General features: G+C 38.5%; 1 protein-coding gene and 1 long non-coding RNA gene across 4 annotated transcripts in view; one reads left to right on the top strand and one right to left on the bottom strand.

The window, feature by feature from the left end:
* Positions 1–2,526, bottom strand: part of LOC123385032 — a 38,819-nt gene extending 36,293 nt beyond the window's left edge. Inside the window, exon 1 of the long non-coding RNA XR_006596996.1 lies at positions 2,400–2,526. This is a non-coding gene — a long non-coding RNA (uncharacterized LOC123385032). The remainder of the gene's footprint in view (positions 1–2,399) is intronic.
* MRPL1 (mitochondrial ribosomal protein L1) overlaps positions 2,195–25,000 on the top strand; it is a 98,500-nt gene continuing 75,694 nt past the window's right edge. Inside the window, exons 1-2 of one of the 3 annotated variants that reach the window (XM_019829331.2) lie at positions 2,195–2,219; positions 16,639–16,750. In XM_019829331.2, the coding sequence (XP_019684890.1) occupies positions 2,210–2,219; positions 16,639–16,750 (122 nt within the window). In that variant the 5' untranslated portion in view covers positions 2,195–2,209. Of the gene's footprint in view, positions 2,220–2,495; positions 2,679–2,901; positions 3,034–16,638; positions 16,751–25,000 lie in introns of those variants that run through there. The other 2 variants (XM_003985258.6, XM_006931041.5) reach the window with 2 other exon arrangements.

The following is a 25,000-nucleotide window of genomic DNA, read 5'->3' as shown; positions in this document are numbered from 1 at the left end:
GGACGCTTAACCGACTGCGCCACCCAGGCGCCCCAAAAAATTAATTTTTAAGGATCATGGGATTAACGGCTGTGTTGGGTTTTTTTGCCACATCTGTGCATAGCCAAGCACACTACTTGTCACATGGCAAATAGTAGCATATTTGTGAAAAGAAAGGAGAAAAGAAAAGAAGCAGGGAGAAAGGGAAGGAAGTTATAAGAGTAGATTCAAGTTCTTGGAATTTTTTTCAAAGAGAGAGATCACAGGCTGGGCAGGGGCAGAGAGAGAGGGAGAGAGAATCCCAAGCAGGCTCTGCACTGCCCAATGCACTGCAGGGCTCAAACCCATGAACCATGAGATCATGACCTGAGCCAAATCAAGAGTTGGACACTTAACCAACTGAGACACTCAGGAGCCCCTGAATTTTTTTGTGTGTGTATGTAACAGTCATAAATGGGTGTGGAACCTTTGAAGTAACTGCTTAGGTATTAATAAGACAGGGAAATAAATTAGAAATCTTATCCTTCATGTAGATGGGTACAATATATAAATATGAAATAAAGCATGAAAATTCTTACTTTGATTCAGTCCAACTTCTTGTGGGCAGCTTCATGGAAGCAAGTTAATTTTGCAGGCTTGCCATTCTAATGGAGTCACTAATTCATGCAGGTATATATTCATTTACTATCAAACATTTATTGATGGCTTCTTATGTGCCAGATACTTGTGAGAAATAAACCCACTGACCCAGTCAAAGGAGGGATGCAGAGCCTCAGAGCACAGTGAAGCAAGGCTTTAATCAACATTCTTGCAAGAGCAGGTGTCTGATGGACAGGCACACTCGGGGCAGTGACAGCAGACAATTTACCTCCTAGCAAGCAAGTCCCTCCCCTGATTCTTCATTGGCTGAGTATTCCAGAGGTTACAGCCTTACCCAGAAGTTGTCTATGCCCATGTAAGGCAACAAGAAGTCTGATTGGAACAAACGTACATTCCTTGAAGTGACACAGACTTCAGTTCTTTGGTGCATGCTCATTGCAAAGCTCAAGATATGGAGAGGAAGTGAAGGGTCTAAGGGTTTGGGACTCCATTGTTGGGGGAAGGGGTTGTACATATTTCCAATATGTTGTAAACCTATTGTTAACTAGACAGCACAGTTTTTATTTGGTATTTCTGAAAATGAATCATCTCACTTCTCACAGTACTGTAATGCATTGAAGTTATAAAAATGAATAAGATATGATTTCTGCCCACAAAAAGCTCAGATTGGTGGCAAAAGATATATTGTAGTGATGGTTACTAAAAACCATTGAATTGTACAATTTAGATTGGTGAATTGCATGGTATATTAAATATATATCAATAAAACTTTATTTTTTTGATGTTTATTTTTGAGACAGTGAAAAAGAGACAGAGAGAGAGAGAGATAGAGATTCTGAAATAGGCTCTGTGCTGTCACTACAAAGCCCAATGTGGGGCTTGAACCCATGAACCATGCAATCATGACCTGAGCCAAAGTCGGGCACTCAACTGATTGAGACACCCAGGAACCCCTCAATTAAACTGTTTCAACAAATATAAGCAGATATGCCTGGGTAGTGTTCAAAACCAGGAAGAGGTGGCCATAACTCAGGGAGGAGGGAGCCTTCATCAGTGAGTAAAGCTTGAGCCAAAATCTTTAAAAAGTTATTTAGGGAGCTGGTGCAAAATATTCATTCTAAAGAGAGGGGGGAATGAAGTGTGCGTGTATATGTGTGTTTGGGCGGAAGAAGGATGTTGGCAGCTATCTGAGGCTGGGGAGATAACAAAGACCAGAGGGGAGCTCCAGTGTGTGAGTGTGAGTGAGTGTGTGTGTGTGTGTGTGTGTGTGTGTGTGTAGGGATAGAGAGTTACTGGAGGGTTTTAAATTAAACTGGGAAGTGATATAATCTGATCAAATTCATTTTAGATTAAACGACGCCGCCAACAGCTGTGACGTAATGGAAAGGATACTGATTTTTTTTTTCAGTCATAATAACCAGTGCGTAGGTCTCAAACCTGCCATTTTAAAACTAGAAGTGTTATACAAAATTTTCAAGTATTATTCAATTGATTCTAACTTAGATTAAGATTAATTTAGAACCACGTTGATCTTGGGTTGAGATAAAAAGAAAGTGAGTGGGACACCCGCCTTGGGTGGTAGTGGAAAACCTGGCGAATTTTAAAGTTTTTTCAGGCTGGAAATGGAGCGATGGAAGCTGGTGAGATTGTTCAGATTTTGTTTTTCATGCTTTCCTGGGTATTCTCACAATATATTAAAATTATCGTTCTGAGTTCATATGCAGAATCAAAGAGGAAAAAAAGAAATAAAACAGGGCAATGCCAACAGGACCGTATTTTCCACGAGGAGATTTCTCTGAAGATAGTTTAAGTTGCCTTACCGGAACCACGAAACATAGGGTCCTAGCACGGAAGACTAGCACGGGAGACTGAGTGTAACACCGCCACGGGGCACAGGCGTTGTTCGCCCTTCCCTGCAGGCTTGAGAGCCTGTTTAGGTTCCCGCCCCTTTTCCTCTTGCTCTTTCTAATCCTTCCCCCTCTGCCAATTCCGGAGAGGAACCCTTTTTAAGTTTCTTCCAAGTTGAAGCGTAGGACCCACTTCGTCAACACAATCCGGAATCGTCGACATGGCGGCGACCATAAGATACCTCGGTAGAGGTAAAGCAAGCAGTTGTCTGCGCTTAGGGGGAAAATAGCTCTGGCGTGGAGACTCCAGTTGTAAGCCGGACTCTCCTAAGCAGGGGTCTGCACTGGGGCTTGAAAAGTTTCCTGCTGTTTTGGAGTTCTAAGTCCTCCAGAGGGTTATTGCTACTTAAAAGCGACCTTATCAGAGGTTTCACTCCTTTCTGGAGCCGTCCACCTTAGGGGTGGAGTGGGGGGTGGGGGGAGGGATGCACACTGCCCCCGGCCCCCCCGCCCCCGGCAGTCACCCGTAGGGACGGAGGCCAAGACACGGTTCTGTCTGCGTTACTGGGGATGTGGGCTGCGCGGGAAAGGAATTTGATTAAGAGAAGTGAGTTCTGGTATGGAAGAGGTGGTATATTTGAGTGACCTACATCTGTAAACTTGAACACTTTACAAAATAACCGTGGGTGCTTTTGGGAGTACGTTGTTGCAGGCAATTCTTTAACGTCTAGACCTTGCCTAATTTGCATCAACGTTTATCATTTGGAGACTAATTGTGTAGTACTTCTTGGTAGCAGATCTTTTCAGCACTTAGGAAGCTCCAATTGTCTAGGAGGACAGTCCTTTTTTGGTACAGTGCTTTTTTTTTTTTTTTTTTGTACGGTGCTTTTTAATTTTTGTTTTGTGTTTTTGAGGCACTGATACTTTTTGTTACTTAATTAAGGTAGCTCTTTAAGTGGAGGCAGCCCCCAGCATCACTCGCATTTTACAGAGGAAGAAACATCCTGTTAAGGTATGTCGCAGTTCATATAACTAGTCAGTAGCTGGAGGAAGAACTGAAGCTTCACTCACAGGCCAGTGATTTTTTTTTTTTTTTTTTTAACTGCCTCCTATGTTTTTCTTTGAGCTTCTTGAACGTTTAGTGTCAAGACCAGCATTCTCTATTTGGGATAGTTGTTGCTTAAAAGAGTGGTGGCAAGGGATCACAGCGCCTGATTACTAAGTGAGCAAAAGAGACTAATAACATTATCTTCGTGTATGACAGAAATAACATTACATTAGACAAACCAAAAAGAGAACTAAAAGTTATTCTCTGCTTGTCACATTTTCTTCTCTTCTAAAATTCCTTGCTCTCATAATTTTTTTTTTTTTTTAATTTTATCTCACTGTCATTTCTCACATTACGTTGCTGGTTCCTCCTCCTCTTACCTTGGGATGTCTCAGGGGCCAAGATCCCATCTTTCATCTTCATGTCTTTTGTATATAAATTCTTCACTCCTTGGGCGATCTCATTTAAGTCTCCTGGCTTTGACTATCGTCTATATCTTAATGGCTCTCAAATTTATGTTTGTTGTCCATATCTAATGGTTCTCAAATTTATATCTACAGTTGGGACATCTCCTGAACTTTAGATTCTTAAACTCATCTGCCAGTTCTAGATCGCCACTTGTATATCTTATTAGCACTTAACACTTGTCTAAAATCGAGCTCTTCATATTTTGTGGTCTTTCTCATGTCATTTGATGATAACTTCAATGTTTCAGTTGTCTGGGCCCAAACCTCAGAATATCCTCAACTCCCCCTTTTCCCCATACTTCACGTTAAATAAATAGTTGACAAATCTTGTTGATTTTACCCTCGAAATAAAATCCAAAATCTAACTTCTCACAACTCTATAGCAACTACCTTGCATGCTGTTACCATTCCTCACCTGGATTTCTCTATATTCTCAACAAGTAGTGAAATCGGTCCTATAACTTACTCTTATGCTCAAAATTCTGAAAGTCTCCCCATTTTTCTAAATCTAAAGTCCTTAGAATGGCCTGCAGTTGTTCTGTCCATGTTGTTATCCACTATTGAGCACTTCAGACATAGCTAATTTGAATTGAGCGTGTCAAATACACATTAGATTTTGAGGACTTAGTACCAAAAACAGTAGAACACCTGAAATTTTTATACTGATAACATGTTGAAATAATATTTTGTGGTATTAGCTGTAATAAAATATGTTAGTTTTTATTTCACTGGTTTCTTTTTTACCTTTTTTATTGTGGCTACTGGAAAATTTAAAATTATACATGTAGTTTACATTATACTTCCATTGGATAGCACTGCCCGAGGGTATTCCACATCATCTTGTTCCTGCTTAGTCCCACCCCCATTTACCCAGCTTACCCTCTGACCTGTTCACAGTTACCCTGTTCCCTCACTCATTGTGCTCTAGCCACACTAGCTTCCTTGTTCCCTCATCAACCCCAAGAACATTTCTGCCTTGGGAGAACTTTTTCTCCCAGCTGGGGTGAGTCTCAAACACTTTTTCTAGATACTTGTATGAGTAATTTTCTCATTTCTTTCAAGTCTTTGCTCACATGTCACCTTTTTGATGAGGCCTACTTTAACTTAAAGTTGCAACCCACTGTCCTCTTGACTCAGTCACTTTTACCCACTGGGTTTCCCCTTCTCCATCACTACCATTTTGTGTTTAATAGTGTTATCTCCCCCCGCTAGGATGTAAGCTCCATGAGGACAGGGATTTTTGTTTGGTTTGTTCACTAAATGCTTAAAGCAGTACTAGCACATGTTTTGTTGGCATATTCATTGTTGAATAAATGAAAAAATCAATGGATCTTCAACAAAATGCCACCCCTCTTCCATGTGTTGTAATGAATAATATTTAAAGTAATTTAAATCCACTTTGTGCTTTCATTTGTTCGAATTTACTTCCTTTATTCAACAGATGTTTAGTGTGTGTGTGTGTGTGTGTGTGTGTGTGTGTGTGTGTGTTTAAACAAACACTGTGCTATGTGATAGGGACAGAAATGGTAGATAAGCTATACACATTCCCTCCCCATGATGCTTATCATTTATGAGGAGCAGACATTAATTGGCTATTTTCTTTAATTACAATTGTCCTAAGTGATGTGAGGGGAAAGTACAAGGTGCTATAGGAGTGTATGTGAGGAGGCCTAGCCTATTCTGAATCCTCAGGGAAGACTTTTCTGAAGTAGTAGTTTGATAGAGTCCCTGAAATATCCCTCAAAGATCATAGGATATTTAGGAATTAGCTATGGAAAGGGAATGGGGGGGGGGGCGTAGGGGAGAATGTTACAGATGGAGGGAAGATTAATTTTATATTTGAAAATACTAAAGTGGTTAAAAAACAGGGTGTGTCTTAGAAACTGAAAGGAGGCCGGTGTATTTGAAGTATGGCAAGTATGAAAGAGAGTCCTGTTAGATGAAGATCACAGTAGGTTAGAAGTAGCTCATGGAGAACCTTGTTAGGAATTTACTTTATTCAATGATCAAGTCATCCAAGCATTTTAGGGATATCATGATATTTTCACTTTTAAATGATCCGTCTTACTGGTAGGTAGAAAAGAAATAGAGAAGACCAAGGGTAGAAGATAGAATAGTTTTGAATTTGTTGCAGTAATCATATGGTAGATGATGGTGGCCCAGAGTGTGGTGGGTATAGTGGGAAGGCAAAGACTAGATGGATAAGATCTCCTAGGGAAACTGAGGATTACAGAACTCTAACCTTTCAGTTTCAGGTATAAGAATAAACTGGCAAAGGAGGGGTGCCTGGGTGTCTGTTGGTTAAGCCTACTCTTGATTTTGGCTCAGGTCATGATCTCACTGTTCATGATTCAAGCACCACGTTGGGTTCTGCACTGATAGTGTGGAGCCTGCTTGAGATTCTCTCTCTCTGAAGATAAATAAATGTTTAAAAAAAAAAAAGAATAAACTAGCAAAGGAGAGGGAATAATTTCTCTTTTCCAAGGGGTGGGTGTGGGAGTGACTTGAGAGTACAGATTCAGGTAGGTTCATAAGTAGTTGAGATAATTCTATTTTCTCTGAAGTAGCAAGCAAGGTTCTCTGCTAAGAGTGAGGGGAGAAGAAATGTGTTAATGGCATGTAATAATACACATAGACAAATTGACTACAGAGGGATTAAAAACACAGGTATGATGATCTAACAGTGCTATTTAAATATAGCTGACCCTTGAACAGTGTAGGGATTAGGAGTGTGCCCCCCCCCATTCCCATGCAGTTGCTAATATGCATATAACATTTTTTTTAGTTTCTTATTTTTTTTAGTTTCTTTCTTTATTGAGTCTACCCCCAGCTAGTGGAACAGGGACAGACCATGGTAACTGTCATACACCCTCTCCCCCACTCTCCCTCGCTTCCCCCTAACTCAAAAATGGAACTGCCAATAGCCTAATGTTGACTGGAAGTCTTACTGATAACAGTTGATTAACACGTATTTTGTATGTTATATGTATTATATATTGTATTATTACAATAAAGTAAGCTGGAAAAAATGTTATTAAGAAAATCATGAGGAAGCAAGAATACATTTACAGTACTATACTGTATTTATTGAAAATCTGCATATAAGTGGATGCATGTAGTTTAAACTTATGTTGTTCAAGGGTCAATGTAGTGGTATTTTTGCAATTTGTTTTTTATTAGTCCGTCACAGTTTCATAGATTTCTGTTGAAAAGTTAATCTCTGGTTGTCCTGACTTGGGATTCCAAATAATGGTGGTAGATTGTTTTATAGTAGGTTGGAATTATTATATTCAAGAGAATTATTATTTTGCAGATCTTGCCAAGGTTATTGGCTTCTTGTTTAGTACAATTAGAATTATTATTTGGAAGTATTTGCCAAACCTTGAATGGATAATTGCTGTTCCTTCGTTTACCATGTGTGATATTTTTAACATTTATTTTTGAGAGAGAGTGAGCGCATGTAGTCTTGGACAGAGGATCCAAAGCAGCCGCCACGCTGACAGCAGTGAGCCTGATGTGGGGTTTGAATTCACGAACTGCGAGATGGTGATCTGAGCTGAAGTCGGCCACTCAACTGACTGAGCCACTCAGGCACTCCTACCATGTGTGATTTAAAAAAAAATTTTTTTTTAATGTTTATTTATTTTTGAGAGAGAGAGACAGAGGGCGAGCAGGGGAGGGACAGAGAGAGAAGACAGAATCTGAAGCAGGCTCCAGGCTCTGGGCTGTCAGCACAGAGCCCCACGTGGGGCTCAGACTCACAAAGTGAGAGATCATGACCTGAGCTGAAGTGAGATGCTTAACCCACTGAGCCACTCAGGTGCCCCTGCCAATTACTTTTCTTGCTCAAAATTAGGTTTGTGAAATTCATCCATATAATATAGTCATTTTTATACTTCTCTAGCTTTCCATTATAGGAATATACCATAATTTATCCATTCTACTGTAGGTAAATGTTTGGGTTTGTTTCTGCAGTTTTGCCATTATAAAAATGTTATGATGATAATGATCTATTTAAATTCCAATATAGTTGACATACAATGTTATATTAGTTTCAGTTGTATGATATAGTAAGTCAGCAATTCTGTACACTGCTCAGTGCTCATCATGGTTAAGTGTTCTCTTTAATCCCTCCCGTTCACCTGTATCACCTATCCTCCTACCCACCTCCCCTCTGGTAACCATCAGTTTCTTCTCTATAGTTAAGTCTGTTTTTTTTATTTTGTTTTTTTTTTGTGTGGTTTTTTTTTTTTTTTTTTGGTTTATCTCTTTGTTTTGTTTCTTAAATTCCACATGTGGGTGAAATCCTATGTTATTAGTCTTTTTCTGACTGACTGACTTCACATACCATTATAATTTTTTTTTTTTTTTTTTACTTTTTTAGCAGGCTCCATGCACTAGCAGTGTGAGCTCCATGTGGGGCATGGTCTCCCAAACTGTGAGATCATGACATGAGACGAAATCAAGAGTCTGCTGCCTAACTGACTGAGCCACTCAGGCACCCCGCCATTATAATTTCTAAATCCATCTATGTTGTTGCAAATGGCAAGATTTCATTCTTTTTTTTTTTTTTTAATTTTTTTTTTAACATTTATTTATTTTTGAGACAGAGAGAGAGCATGAACAGGGGAGGGTCAGAGAAAGAGGGAGACACAGAATCTGAAACAGGCTCCAGGCTCTGAGCTGTCAGCACAGAGCCCGACGTGGGGCTCGAACCCACGGACTGCGAGATCATGACCTGAGCCAAAGTCGGACGCTAACTGACTGAGCCACCCAGGCGCCCCAAGATTTCATTCTTTTTTTTTTTTTAAACTTTTTTTTATGTTTGTTTATTTTTGAGACAGAGAGAGACAGAGCATGAACGGGGGAGGGTCAGAGAGAGGGAGACACAGAATCTGAAACAGGCTCCAGGCTCTGAGCGGTCAGCACAGAGCCTGATGCGGGGCTGGAACTCACGGACCGCGAGATCATGACCTGAGCCGAAGTCAGACGCTTAATCAACTGAGCCACCCAGGCACCCCAAGATTTCATTCTTTATGGCTGAATAATATTTCTTTTCTTTTTTTTTTTTAAATTTTATTTGAGTGAGAAGGAGAGGGGCAGAGGGGGAGAGAGAGAATCCCAAGAAGTCTCCATGCTCAGTGCGGAGTCCAATGTGGGGCTCGATCCCATGACCCTGGAATCATGACCTCAGCTGAAATCAAGAGTTGGATGCTCAACTGACTGAGCCACCCAGGTGCCCTTTTATTATTTTTTAAGTAGGCTTCCATGCCCAACGTGAGGCTTGAACTCACGAACCCGCTATCAAGAGTCGGTTACTCCAGTACCACACTGTTTTGATTGAAGATTTGTAGTATATTTTGAAATCTTGCTTTGTCATACATTCAGTTTTGTTTTTCTTTTTCAAGATTGCTTTGGCTATTCACGGTCTTTTGTGGTTCCATCCAAATTTTAGGATTATTTATTCTAGTTCTGTGAAAAATGCTGTTGGTAGTTTGATAGGGATTGCATTAAGTCTGTAGGTCGCTTTTGGTAGTATGGACATATTAACAACATTTGTTCTTCAGTACATGAGCATGGAATATATTTCTATTTGTGTCCTCTTCAGTTTCTTTCATCAGTGTTCTATAGTTTTTAGAGTATAGGTCTTTCACCTCTTTGTTTAAATTTATTCCTATGTATTTTATTATTTTTGTTGCAGTTGTAAATGGGACTGCTTTCTTAATTTCTCTTTTTGCTACTTCATTATTAATGTATAGACATGGAGTGGATTTCTGTATATTGATTTTGTGTCCTGTGAGCTTACTGAATTCATTTATCAGTTATAGTAGATTTTTAGAGGAGTCTTCTGGGTTTTCTGTATAAAGTGTCATATCATCTGCAAATAGTGAAAGTTTGACTTCTTCCTTACTGATTTGGATCCTTTTATTTCTTATTGTTGTCTGATTTCTGTGACCAGGACTTCCAGTACTATGTTGAATAAAAGTGGTGAGAGTAGACATCTTTGTCGTTTTCCTGACCTTAGGGGAAAAGTTCTCAGTTTTTCCCCATTGAGGATGATGTTAGCTATGGGTTTTTCATACATGACATTTATTATGTTGAGGTATGTTCCCTCTAAACCTACTTTGTGGAGGGTTTTTATCTTGAAAGGATATTGTTGCTTTTTCTGCGTCTGTTGAAATGATACTATGTTTTTTATCCCTTATTGATGTGATATACATGTTGATTGATTTGAGAATATTGAACTACCTTGCTTGCTTTTTCTGCGTCTGTTGAAATGATAGTATGGTTTTTATCCCTTATTGATGTGATATACATGTTGATTGATTTGAGAATATTGAACTACCTTGCATCACAGGAATAAAGCCCACTTGATCGTGGTAAATGAGTTTTTTAATGTATTGTTGGATTCATTTTACTAATGTTTTATTGAAGATTTTTACATCTATATTCATCGGGGACATTAACCTTTAGTTCCCTTTCTTGTTAGTGCCTTTATCTCATTTCAACATCAGGGTAATGCTGGCCTCATAGAATGAATTTGGAAGCTTTCCTTCCTTTTCAATTTTTTGGAATAGTTTGGGAAAATTAGGTAACTCTTTTTTAAGTGTTTGATAGAATTTATCTGTGAGGCCACCAGGTCCTGGACTTTTGTTTGTTGGTTGGTTGGAATTTTGATTACTGATTCAATTTCATAGCCGGTAATCGATCTGTTTATTTTCTGTTTCTTTCTACTTCAGTTTTGGTATATTATATATTTTTAGGAATTTACCCATTTTTCTAGGTTGTCCAATTTGTTGGTATATGATTTTTCATAATGCTCTCTTATAATCCTTTGTATTTCTGTGGTATCAGTTGTCATTTCTCCTCTTTCATTTCTCATTTTGGTTATTTGAGTCTTCTCTCTCTCTGATGAGTCTGGCTCCAGGTTTATTGGTTTTGTTGATCTTTCAGAGAACTACCTCCTTGTTTCATTGATCTATTGTTTTGTTTTGTTTTTTCTATATATTTCTGCTCTAATCTTCATTATTTTATTCCTTTTGCTGTTTTGGGGTTTTGCTTGTTCCTCTTTCTTTAGCTCCTTTAGGTATATGGTTAGGTTCTTGATTTGAGATTTTTCTTGCTTCTTGAGATAGACTTGTATTGCTATAAGCTGTCCTCTTAGAACAGTTTTTGCTGCCTCCCAGAGATTTTGGACCACTGTGTTTTCATTTCCTTTTGCTTGCATGTATTCTTTGACTTCCTCTTTGATTTCTTGGTTGACCCATTCATTGTTTAGTAGCATGTTATTTAGCCTTCATGTATTAGTGTTTTTTGCAGATTTTTTCTTGATTTCTAGTGTTTTCATAGATTTTCTAGTGTTTTCATAGATTTTCATAGTGTTGCAGTCAGAAAAGATACATGGTATGACTTTGATCTTTTTGAATTTGTTGAGACTTGCTTTTGTGGCCTAATATGTGACCTATTCTGTAGAATGTACCATGTTCTGAATATATCTGTTAGACCCATCTTGTCCAATGTGTCTTTCAAAACCATGGTTTCCTTGTTGATGTTCTGTTTGGATGATATCCATTGATGTAAGTGGGTTTTAAAGTCCCCTACTGTTATTATTGCTATTGATTACTCCCTTTATGTTTCTTATTATCTGCTTTATGTATTGGGTGCTTGTTGCATAAATATTTACAGTTGCTATATCTTCTTGTTCTGTTTTATGCTTTATGATTATATAGGGTCTTTCTTTCTTTCTTTCTTTCTTTCTTTCTTTCTTTCTTTCTTTCTTTCTTTCTTTCTTGTTACAGTCCTTGTTTTAAAGTCAATTTTGTCCAATATAAGTATTGCTACCCTGGCTTTCTTTTCACTTCCATTTGCATGATAAATGCTTTTCCATCCCTTTATTTTCAATCTTCATGTACTTTTTTTTTTTTTTTTTTAAAGTAAACCCTACCCCAATGTGGGGTGTGAACTCATGACCTTGAGATCAAGAGTCTCATGTTGACTGAGCTAGACATGGCACTGCAATCTGCACATCTTTAGGTCTGAAGTGAGTCTTTTGTAGCCGTATATAGATGGGTGTTGCTTTTTCATCCATTTTGTTGTGCTGTCTTTTGACTGGAGTATTCGAAGTAATTGTTGGTAGGTATGTACTTATTGCCATTTTGTTACTTGTTTTATGGTTCTTTTTGGAGTTGTTCTTTGCTTCTTCTATGGTTTGTTGTCTTTCTTTAGTGATATACTTGGATTCCTTTCTCTTTATTTTTGCATATTTATTACTGGTCTTTGATTTGTGGTTTCCATTAGGTTTATATATAATATGCATACAGCAGTCTAATTTGATTATTACTTCAATTAGAACCCATTCTTTATTCCTCTCCTCCCACTTTATAGGTATACGGTGCCCTACTTTATATGCTTTTATTTTTGTAAATCCCTTGACTGATTTTTATAGGTGAACTTATTTTTACTTCTTTTGTGTTTCCTACTTTTCTTATTCCTACTGGTGGTCTTTACCATCCACTCAAAGAGTCCCCTTTAACATTCTTATAAGGCTGATTTACTGGTCATGACTTCCTTTAATTTTTGTTTGGGAAACTGTCTCCCTCTATTTGAATGATAACTTTGCTGGACACAGTATTCTTGCCTGCAGTTTGTTTGTTTGTTTGTTTTTCCCATAGCACTTTGAATATATCTAGCACTCCCTTCTGACCTGCAAAGTTTGTGCTGAAAAATATGCTGATAGCCTTATGGAGTTTCCCTTGGATGTAACTTTTCTGTTGTTGCTTTTAAATTTTTTTCTTAATAACTATTTTCTGCCATTTTAGTTGGTCTTGAGGTGGACTTCCTTAGTTTGATTTTGTTTGGGGATCTCTACCTCCTGGATCTGGATTTTTGTTTTTTTTCCCCTAGATTTAGAAATTTTCAGCTATTATTTCTTCAAGTAAATTTCTTCTACCCCCTTTTCTTTTTCTTCTTCTGCGATTCCTATAATGTGAATGTTATTACGCTTGATGGTGTTGCTGAGTTCCCTAAGTCTACTTTCACATTTATTATTGTTATTTTTTCTCTTGTTTAGCTTTATTGCTTTCCATTACTCTGTTCTCCAGATTGCTACTGTTTTTCATCTAGTGTATTTTTAACTTCAGTTATTGAGTTTTTCATCTTTTTTTTTTTTTATGTTTTTCTATCTCTTTGTTAAAGGTCTTGCTGAGATTCTTTACTCTTTTCTCAAGCCTAATGAGTATCTTTATGACCATTACTTTAAATTCTTTGGGCTCCTGGGTTGCTCAGTTGGTTAAGCATCTGACTTCAGCTCAGGTCATGATCTCATGGTCTGTGGGTTTGAGCTCCACATTGGGCTCTGTGCTGACAGCTCAAAGTCTGGAGCCTGCTTCAGATTCTATGTCTCCCTCTCTTTCTGTCCCTCCCATATTCGTGCTCTGTCTCTCTCTCAAAAATAAATACACATTAAAAAATTTTTTAAATTCTCTATCAGGCATATTATATATCTCCATTTTGTTTAGGTCTCTTGTCATTTTGTCCTGTTCTTTCATTTGGGACAAACTCATCTGTCTTCTCATTTTGTCTAACTCTCTGTGTCTGTTTTTGCATGTTAGAAAAGTTAGCTATGTCTCCTGCTCTTGAAAGTAGGACCTTATGAGGAATAGGTTCTGTAGTGCCCTGCAATGCAATGTCAGTGTACCCTATTCACCAGAACCTGGAACTTCAGGTGTGTCTCCCGTGAGTGTTGAATGTGCCCTGCTGTTGTGGCTGAGCCATGTTTGCCTTCAGTCCAGTCATCTGCAGTGGCTCTCTTTGTCTTTTATGGGCAGGATCTGGTCTCTGTGGTGTCAGTGGGCCAGTCTGGGGCCCCCTTGGGCTCTAATTGAGTCAGGTCAGGTGTTTGTCAGAGATCCAGGAGCATCTAACTTCAGGTGAACATGGGGGCAGCGTGCTTGGTGCCAGCAAGGCCCTGAGTTAGCAGGGCAGGACCTCCAGTACTAGGGACTGAGTCAGGTTGTGTTGGAGGCAGCAGATATGCAGAAGTGCTTGGGGTAGCGATGCATGGTGTTAGAAATGTTTATGTGAATCTGCTGTGGGAGGAGACCTGGATTGGAGGCCTGGCTGGAAGGGGCATGTCAGCAGGAGAACTGGGGGCAGGGTGCACTGTTAGCGAGTTAGCAAGTGTTGGCATTGCGCTGGTTCCCAAAGGTGTTGGTGTGTTTATGCTGGGGGTGAGGCATGGAAATGGCACTTCAGCAATTTTGTTCCTGGAGAAGTCTCTCAAGGACCCTGGCTCTCCAGTACACAATGAGATTTGTATAAACATATTTCCCTCTCATATACCTGAGGCATTGTTCAACCTGCTGTTTCTGTGCTCTATCTCCATGAGGCTGTTTGTTGTGCTGTCTCTTTAAGGGCAAGGGCTCAGTTTCCTTTTACCCTTCTGGCTCTGCCACCTGTCTGTCCCTTGAGCTTGCTGATTTCTTTTAAAGTTCCAAATATTAAGCCTTGCTGATTGTAAGAACTCTGGAAATTCAGTCCCTCTGGTTTCGAAGCCAAATGTCACGAGGACTGGTCTTCCTCCTCTGGGCTGTCTTGGTGTGAGGGTTTATTTCTCTGCTTTCTCTATGCCCATGGTGTTCCTTCCTCTTGTGGACAGTCTTGCAGTTCCATGTGGCTCCCAACCGCATCCCTGTCCTTCCTACTCTCTTCAAAGTGGCCTCTTCTCTACGTTTAGCTGTGGAGAGTCTGTTCTGCCAATCTTTGGGTTATTTTCTGGGTTACTTACACTGAATTGGCCGATATCTAATTGTGTCTCTGGGACGAGATGAGCTTATGGTCCTCATGCTTTGCCATCTTCCCCAGAAGTCTCCTGATGTTATGATGATGTTATTTTTGTGCATGTCTCTTAGTATACATGGGCAGGAGTTCCTCTAGGATATATTCCTAGAAGTGGAATAACTGCATCATTGATATGTGTATGCCTAGACTCATTGAGTTATGTCATATTGTTTTCCATAATGGTATTCCAATTCATACTCTTATCTGCTATGTGTAAAATTTATCCTTAACATTTTCAGCAACCCCAGACTTTTTAAAAAAAGTTTGGCCGGTCTGATGTATGTAAAACATTGCTGCTTAAATGCTCTCATCTAGAAACTGTTACCTGTCCACAATGAAATCAAAGCACTGTTCATTGAAGAAGTCTTATGAAAAAAATATTGTCAGCTGCAGCAAAATACTTAGGGATGTGGTTTATTTTACATGCTGGTGTAATGTTAATTTAGAGGCCTACTTTAAACAGCAATGTCAAATGGTATTTTATTGTGGTTTAAATTAATATTTATGTGACTACAAATGAGATTGTGCATTTTTCCATGCATTTCATGCATCATTTATGTTGCCTTTTCAGTTAGAAACCTGTTCGTCTCTTTTATTTTTTTTAATTAGGTTGATCTTACATATTCTGGATATTAATTCTTTGTTATATATGTTGTTATTCTCTCAATTTTGGCTTGTCTTTCACTTTCTTTAATAAACAGATAGTCTTAACACTAATAAGTCATTTTTGGCCAGTGCTTTTGCGTTTTGTTTGTGAAATTGGTCCCTCCTAAATGATCAAAAAGATACTTTCCTGTATTCTGAAAGCTTTTAGTTTTGCCATTCAAATGTAAATCCTTGGTCCATCTAAATTTGATTGGTGTGTGGTGTGTGTGTGTGTGTGTGTGTGTGTGTGTGTGTGGTGTGTGTGTTATGAGATAGGGATCTAAATCTATTCTTTTCCCTATGAATAATCTCTTTTCTTAACACCACCTAATTGAATTATTTGCACAATGATCTACAATAACATTTGTCATATTTCAAATATCCACATGTGTATGGGTCTGTTGCTAGGCTATTTTTGTTATTAATTTGTCTTTCTATACTTGTGCCAATAGCAAAGTGTCTTAATTACCATAACTTCATAACACATTGATCTCTGGTAAGGCAATTCCCTCCACTTAGCTGTTATTCTTCAGATGTACATTGGGCAACTCTGTGAATGTATTATACATATAAAAAGAGAAAAAATTAAATTGTTAAGAAATTCAGGATATATATTCCATAATAGCAGAGCTAACATACTCTGTTGAACCTGAACTACATTAAGTTAAAAATAAATGAAGACAGGGGGCACCTGGCTGGCTCAGTCAGTAGAACATACAATTGTAGATTTCATGGTTGTAAGTTTGAGCTCTACATTGGGTGTACAGATTACTTAAAAACAAAATCTTAAACAAAAAATGAAGACATTTGTTGAATTAGATGTTTACTTGGCTTTAGTTTCATGTATTGTAGGTTCTATTATTATACTTAAAAAAATTTTTTTTGATGTTTATGTATTTTTGAGAGAGAGAGAGAGACAGTGCAAGCAGGGGAGGGGCAGTAAGAGAGGGAGACACAGAATCCAAAGCAGGCCCCAGGCTCCAGCTGTTAGCACAGAGCCTAACATGGGGCCCAAACTCACCAACCCGGAGATCATGACCTGAGCCGAAGTCAGACACTTAACTGACTGAGCCACTGAGGTGCCCCACTATTACACTTTTTAAAGAATGGTTGAGGCTCATAAAATATTTAATATTTTTGTTTTTTTGTTTTGGAAACATTAAGAATATAAAAAGTATGGATGTAATGATTAATGTATTTTTTTTCTTTCAAGTCTTGATACATCGTCAAAAGCATGGTCTTTCCAAGACGACTTGTCAGACACCTCTTTATCCTTGTTCTGTAAATGTTTGGGTGCCCAGCAGATATTTTGCTGCTGCTACAAAGTAAGTATTTTTTTTTTAATTCATTTTGTTTGCATTCATTTAAAATTTTGATTAAAAAACATTATGCTTTGTCCCATAAATATGTACAGGGACATATAGTTGTAAAAGTTTATCATCTCTGCTTCTTTGACCTTTTATAGTCCTAAAGAAAAAAATATGACTTATTATAGTAATACTTAACATATATTGAACACTGGCATTCAATAATTAATTTATTTTCCACAGCAACTTTATGTGCAAGCTGTTGTTATAATGTTATGTTTTTGAGTTGAAAAGTAAGGCACTGATAGATTAGATAACTTTCCTAGGGTCACAGAGCTAGGAAGTGTTGGAGCTAAGATTTTGTGATATGGTAAGAAATATTTACATTGGTCTCTGCCCCCAGTGCTTGATACAGAGCTCTTAAAACCTCTTGTAATTTTCTGGGTGATAGGAGCATCTTTTGTTCTAATAAGGCAAATCTTGGTAGACTCTTAGGTGAGGGCTGGTCACCAGAAAGAGCAAGCCATGATTAGACTCTTTCAGCCCTGGGGTGCCTGGGTGGCTCATTCAGTTAAATGTCAGACTACAGCTCAGGTCATAATCTCATGGTTCTTGAGTCTGAGCCCCACATCAGGCTCTGGTGGAGCCTGCTTCAGGTTCAGTGTCTCCCTCTCTCTGCCTATCCCCTGCTCGCTCTCTCTCTTTCTCTCTCTCTCTCTCAGAAAATGAATAAAACACTAAACAAATTAAAAAAAAAAAAAAAAAAGAATAATCTTTCAGCCCTGCCAGGGAGAGAGGCTAGAGATTGAGTTCATAATTGATTATGCCTCCATAAAAATCCCAGTACTGTGGGGTTCTAAGAGTTTCTGGATTGGTGAATATATACGTGTGCCAGAAAGGTGACTCACCCACACCCACTGGGGAGAGAAACTCTTACACTCTAGACTCTTTTGGACCTTCCCCTATGTCCCTGTTCGTCTGTATCCTTTATCATATTTTTTATTGTATAATAAACTGGTAAATGTTAAGTAAGTGTTTCTTTGTGCTCTGTGAACTATTCTAGTAAATTATGAAGTCTGTGGAGGGGGTCACAGGACGCCTTGATTTCTAGCCATTTGGCCAGAAATACCAGAGGCCCTGAATTGCAGTTGGCATCCGAAGTGGGGGCAGTCTTGTGGGATTGAATCCTTAACTTGTGGGATCTGATGCAAAATCCAGGTAGATAGTATCAGAATTGTGTTCAAGTGTTGGATACTTGGCTGATGTCAGATGATTGGTTGGCGTAGGAAAAAAAAACACATTTAATGTCAGAATTGTTTCTTATTTAACTGTATTCCTCGTTTTGCATCTTGCTTGCTTTTAACTTAACAGCGTATCATAGGCGTGCCTGGGTGACTCAATCTGTTAAGCATCCAACTCCTGATTTCAGCTCAGGTCATGATGTCACTGTTGGTGGGTTCTAGAGCCACATCAGGCTCCTCCACACTAAACAGCATAGATCGTGCTTGAGATCTTCTCTCTCTGCCTCTCTTCTGCACTTGCTCTCTCTTTCTCTCTCAAAATAAAGAAATAAACTTAAAAAAATGATATATCTTGGAGATAGTTTTAGATGGAGCTGTCTAGTTATTTTTTTTAATGAGATATAATTGACACATAATATATTAGTGTCAGGTGTACAACATAATGATTCAATATTTATATATTTTGGGAAATCCCCATAAGAGTAAGTCTTGTTAATATCTGTCACTATATAGAGATGTACTTTCTTTTCTTGTGATGAGAGCTTTCGAAGATTTACCCTCTTAGCAACTTTCAAACAGACCATACAGTATTATTAACTGTAGTCACCTTGCTACATTACATTTCCATGATTATTTATTTTATAAGAGGGAGTTTGTACTTTTGACCACCTTGGCCCATTTCACCACCCCTGCCTTGCCTTTGGTAACCACCAATTAGTTCTCTGCATCTGTGAGTTCATTTTTTTTTTTTTTTAAAGATTTCATGTATAAGTGAGATCATATGGTATTTGTTATTTTTTGTCTAACTTTTATCAGCATAATGCCCTGAAGGTCCATCCATGTTGTCTCAAATGGCAAGATTTCATTCTTTTCTTATGACTGAATGATAAATATTTCATTGTATACATGTGCCGTATTTTCTTTATCCATTCATCTGTTGATGGACACTTAGGTTGTTTCCATGTTTTGGCTCTTGTAAAATAGTGCTATAATGACCTGCATATAATATTTCATCATGTGAATATACCATAATTTATTTAACCATTTCCCTATTTCCCTCTATGATACACATTTATCTTTTTAATCTTTTGCTAATACAAATGATCCTGCAGTGAATAATCATGTACATAGATCTTGTCAAAGATTATGAATACATTTGTAGTATAAACTCTGAGAAATAGAATTTTTGAATCAAAAGATATGTGCATTTATAATTTTGATAGGTAATGCCAGATTGCCTTCATAGAGATATTGACAATTTATGTTCTTGCCAGTAAATAGTATTAGAATGCCTATTTTTCCATATACAGTGTAGTTAAAATTTTTGAACTCTGACAATTTGCTGGGTAATGAATGGTATAATCAAGTTTTAATTTATGTTTATTATTATTGAGGTTGTATATCTTCATGTGTTAAAAAACCATTTATATTGTTTATTATGGATTTTCTTCATGTTCTATTCCAATTCTTTGATTAGTAGGAGCTCTTTACATAAAATAAATTAGTACATATTGTGTACTATATATAACCTTTTATTTTAATTGCTGTGGAAGAGAAATGGACCAAGTTCTATGGGATCACAGATATAAGGTAAATTAATTCTACCTGGAAAAGGGTATGGCAAGAAGTATTTGAACTGGGTCCTGAAAGAATTTTGCAGGGGGGTTGAGAGAAAAGTATTTCAGTGGTACAGAAGCATGAAAGTGAATGATATGGACGAATACTGTCTGCTATGGCTTGATACAGGATGAAGAGGGAGGTGGCAGAAATATAACTAGAAAGGAGCCTTCCTTTTCAGTGTGCATAGTACCCAGTGGATTCTTTTTTGTTGTTAAGTTAGAGGAGTATTGGGTTCTACCTGGTTACATCCCTATCCCTCCAGCAGTGAATGAGTGCCTGCATTCTTCACCTCTCTTCATATCATCAGTCTTTATTTCTGTTTCTTCATTGTATTCTAATTTATATCTTTTGCTTATTTTTCTTTTGAGCAATTTGTCTTCTTTTCTGCTTTTTGAAAATATTTATTAGGGATATTAATTACTGTTAGAATATTTTATCTTTAAATGTTTGCTTTTATCCTATAGAAAATTTTCATTTTATGTCCTCCCCATATTCTCTTCCAGTGCAACTTTAAAAACAATTTTCACTCATCTAAAAACTATAGCGTGAGAAATATGCAACGTAAAATAAAACTGGTAAATTATTAGCAGATGATTTCTTTCATGTCTGACAAATGAGAATTATTCAGTAGCTTGATGAGAATCATAGTATTTGTAATTTTAGTGGTGGTCTTAATTTTTTAAGGTACCGATTTTATAATATAGTAAGAAATAGTTTTGTATGGAAAATTTTTTTTTTTTTTTTTAAATCAGAGCTGAGACAGGTTGGAGAGGCTTGTGCTTGCTTCTCTCTTCTCTCATCATCTTGAATCTCTTCACTCCTCCATGTATGTGCATATACCCATGGTTTGCCAGTGGCAGATCCTAATAAGGAAAGGCCACTTGACTCTGGTTCTGTTTCTCTGTTGATAATAGGCTCTTTTTTCATGTATCTCAAATTTTTTGACTGTTGAACATCTTGTGTAGAACAGTTGAGACCGAAGTACCTAGTATTTATGCCTGGGAATGCACATGCCTCTTCTTGTCACAGTGTTCAATCAGTCCAGTCAGAAGTTGAGCTAGGTTTTGGTTTTGTTGTTGCTATGGTTACCACCAGCTTCACATTTCTGTACTTTACGTTGTGCTTAGGGTGGGGGCTGGGTTGCTAAGAAGGTTTTTCTCAGCGTTTCTGTTTTATGCTCTATTTTCTGCCTTGCCTGTGCAGCTGTGCCTCAGAGGGGGGTCTCTCTGCATACTCTTTCCCCTCCCCTGGTATAGATTGCTGTTGCTTATTAGTGCCTGCTAGGCTGGTGATGGGTGCAGGAGGGATATTCTGTTTTCCAAGTCCAGCCTTTTTCTTAAGTAGATGCAGTGTGGCTGGACCTTGGGAATGGGGTTTTCTCAGTATTTCTGTCCCTTCTCCTTTTGGTATTTATTTATTGCAGGTCTTGTGCCAGTGTCCAGGGCCTTCCCCAGCTTTACTGTACTGGTGAGGATACTGTGCTCAGGACTGTTTCCTGACCTACCCCTAAGGGTAGAAGTTTTGGTGTTTTTTTCTTTCTTTTCCCTACACCTGTGCCCTACATGTTTTCAGGGTTACATGCCTTTCTGGCAGCAGTGGCTAACTCTGTGCCTGCACTCTTTAGGAAGGTTTTGTAGTCTCCTGGCCTGCTCCAGTCTTTCCCGGGAGCATCTGGTGGAAGTCTGTGGAAAGGGCCTGTAAATTGAGTGTGAACTCCCCTTGTGTGTGGATTTCCCAGGGAGTTTCTAGTAGTCCTAAAATTGTAGCTGATTTTTTTTTCTTCTTACCTGCTTGCCTTCTATACTCTGCCATGGGTGAGAGTGTCCTGAGTATGCATATGGAGTGGGCATGGGGAATGTGGACTGATTCTCCTTGGATTTAAGGCTACTTAGTTGCCCTGTGATCTCAGCTTTGTGATGCATTCAAGAAAAGTCATGATTTTATCCAACTCTCTTATTGTTAGTGCTCTTTCCAGTTTTTATTTTTTAATTTTCATTTGTTTATATTATTACTGACTGTTTTATTCTTTTGGCTTTCACATTGTAAGCATAAGCAGAACTTCTGCATTTAGTTTCATGAATAAACCAGTGTCAGAGATATTAGTGAATTTATTTACAGGATTACACTAAGAAATAAGATGTCCAGATATTTGCATTCCATTAGTAATTACATGCCCTAGGCATTTTGTCTTTAGTTCTGTTTAGCTCAGTGTAATTTGACAGAAGTTGTGGATCACCGTGCTGCCCGGATCCTGTCCCCCAGTTCCTCTGTGTAAAGGGTTTTTCAGCCTTGAAGGGACTTGGATCTCTGGGGTCACATCTTCAGAGGTCTTGAAGTGAGCTTTATTACAGCATTGATTTTGGGGCACCTGGGTGGCTCAGTTGGTTGGGTGTCCGATCGGCTCAGGTCATGATCTCACGGTTCAGGGTTCAAGCCCTGTGTTGGGCTTTGTGCTGACAGCTCAGAGCCTGGAGCCTGCTTTGGATTCTGTGCCTCCCTCTCTCTCTGCCCCTCCTCCACTCACATTCTGTTTCTCTCTCTCTCTCTCAAAAATAAATAAACATTAAAAAAATTATTACAGCACTGATTTTTTCTCATTTGAGTATGACTGTGGAATTATTTTTTCTTTTACACTTTCGGTGTTAAGGGACAGATGAGGCAAGGGGAGAGTTATTACTTGAGTAGTCTCTTATTACTCATTTAATGTATGTGGTTGAGGTACCAAGGTAACTGCAGCAAAATTCTCTTTGATTCAGACTGCCAGGTATTTCTCCCTCACGTTGGCAAACCCCTTTTCAGTACGATTTATTTTTATTCCCCAAGAATCACAGTATTTAAACTCTCCTGATAGGGCCTTACATTTGCATGAGCAACAGAGTTCTTCTGGATGCGATTCTAATGAATAAAGATAGCCATTTTTTGAAGGGTCATGGAAAATAGGCAGTCGGCCTACAAAATTAATTATTGACAGATTTTATTGTGTGTTTTTTTAATTTTGGAAGAAAGTGTTTTTTTAGAGTCCTATTTGATCTGTGTTATAATGTATTATGCTTTTTTTTTTTGTCTTTATCCAAAACAGTGTTCTGGGGCACCTGGGTGGCTCAGTACATTGAGCATCCAACTCTTGATTTCAGTTCAGGTCATGATCCCAGGGTTGTGGAATTGAGCCCCGTGTTAGGCTCCACGCTCAGAATGTGATTCTCTCTCTCTCTCTCTCTCCCTCTGCCCCTCTCCTCCGCTTGTGCTCTCTCTCTCTAAAATAAAATAAATCTTAAAAAACAATAGGGGCGTCTGGGTGTCTCAGTCAGTTAATCATCTAACTTGATTTTGGCTCAGGTCAAGATCTCATCCGGCTCTGTGCTGTCAGTGTGGAGCCTGCTTGGGATTCTCTCTCTCCTCTCTCTGCCCCTCTCCAGGTCATGCATGTGCTCTCTCTTTCTCTCTCTCAAAAATAAATAAACGAACATTAAAAAAAAAAACCAAAAAACCCGTGTTTCCGTTTGTAACTTAAAAATATTTTTCTTGAATCACCTCAAATATTTTGTGAAACAGAGATCAAAGTAGAAGTAAGTAGGGGTGCCTGGGTGTCTCAGTTGGTTAAACATCTGACTTCGGCTCAGGTCATGATCTCACAGTTCGTGGGTTCCAGCCCTGCATTGGTCTCTGTGCTGACAAATTGGAACCTGCTTTGGATTCTGTGTCTCCCTCCCTCTCTGCCCCTCCCTTGCACGCGTGCACACACACGCACTCTCTCTCAAAAATAAATAAACAAGTAAATAAACAAGTAAATAAATAAATAAGTAAATTGCTGTATATCTCAATTCAGTCTCTTTATGTATCAGACTTCTTTTGAGTTTTGCAAATATTTATTAACATAATCACATTTCAGTCCTTGGGAATTTGATATTAATTGCAATTTGAATGGACAGGTTCAGCCATGATTACAAATTTATTGGTGAAATCAGCATTTATCTAAAGTAAATCTATAGGTTACAGCTAGGACATTTATTTGTTTTATTTTAGATGGAGATTTTATTACCAAAACAGGCGCTCTCAGGATGCCTGGGTGGCTCAGTTGGTTAAACGTCCTGTCCTACTTTTGATCTTGGCTCAGATTGTGGTCACATGGTTTGTGGGATTGGGCCCCAGTCGGGCTCTGAGCTGGCAGCATCAAGCCTGGTTGGGATTCCCTCTCTCCTCTCTCTGCTTCTCTCTCTCTCTCAAAATAAATAAATAAACTTAAAAAAAAAAAAAAAGCATGTTCTCCAGGCTCCTTCTTTTATTGGCCTCCCTGTTCTTTTACTAAATATAAAATAAAAAATGTGATTTCTCCACTTTGGAAGGTTCAGAATTTTGTGGACTACTTCCAAAGTAGCTGTTGAGGTGTTTTGTATCCATCCACTGGGGCACCTGCTTAGACTTGTCATCAGTCCAGAAGGACACCTGTGTCCCATTAAAAATGAGCATTGTCATTATCTGCTATTCTGTTGAATTGCTTGTTAACTGGGAGGATGCTGTTAATTGTGGTAATTAGGATTCGTTGAGTGCTAAAAGAATGGGAGAGAGAGAGAATCCCAAGCAGGCTCTGATCTGCACTGACAGTGTGGAGACTGATGCAGGGCTTGAACACATGAACTGTGAGATCATGATCTGAGTCGAAATCAAGAGTTGGAGGCTTAACTGACTGAGCCACTCAGGCACCCCTAGTTTCTTTAAAAAAAATTATTTTGCTGTCATCTGTTTCTTGCACATAAATTTTATAGGACCCCATATTAGTTTTCTGTTGCTGCCATAATAAATTACCACAAACTTTGTGGTTTAAAACATCCCAAATTTATTATCTTGCAGTTCTGTGGGTCAAGTCAGCCATGGATCTCACTGGGCTAAAATCAAGGTGTCAGCAGGGCTTCTTTCCAAACTGGAGGGGAAAATCTGTATCCTGTCCATTCCCATTTTTGAGAGGCTACCCACATTCCCCGGCTTGAGGGCCCCTTCCTCCATCTTCAAAGCCAAGAATGGCATATTCCCTTTCATGCTCAAATTTCTTTTGTCACTTCCCACCTCTGTCAGATGCAGGTGAAAGGGGAGTTTCTCTGCTTTCAGGGACTTGTGTGATTAGATTGTACTCCCTGGATTATCCAAATAATCTCCCTATCTGGAAGTCTTTAGCCCTAAGCACATCTGCAAAGTCCTTTTTGCCATGTAGATATTGCCTTTTTGGAAAGCCATTATTTTGCCTACCACAGAACCCAAACCTTTTTCTAGAATATTATTTAACTAATTTAAAACTTTATGGTTAAAAGATTATAGGTATGATTTGAATTAATGCTGAGAAAATATATTATCTCTAGCTGTCTTTTTTTTTTTTTTTCTATTTTTTAGCTTCAAACTCTTACCTGAAATTACC

The sequence above is a fragment of the Felis catus genome, chromosome B1 (assembly GCF_018350175.1).
Source record: "Felis catus isolate Fca126 chromosome B1, F.catus_Fca126_mat1.0, whole genome shotgun sequence".
NCBI classification, from domain to species: domain Eukaryota; kingdom Metazoa; phylum Chordata; class Mammalia; order Carnivora; family Felidae; genus Felis; species Felis catus.
The sequence above is the reverse complement of the archived record's forward strand: the minus strand, read 5'-3'. Positions and strand labels throughout refer to the sequence as shown.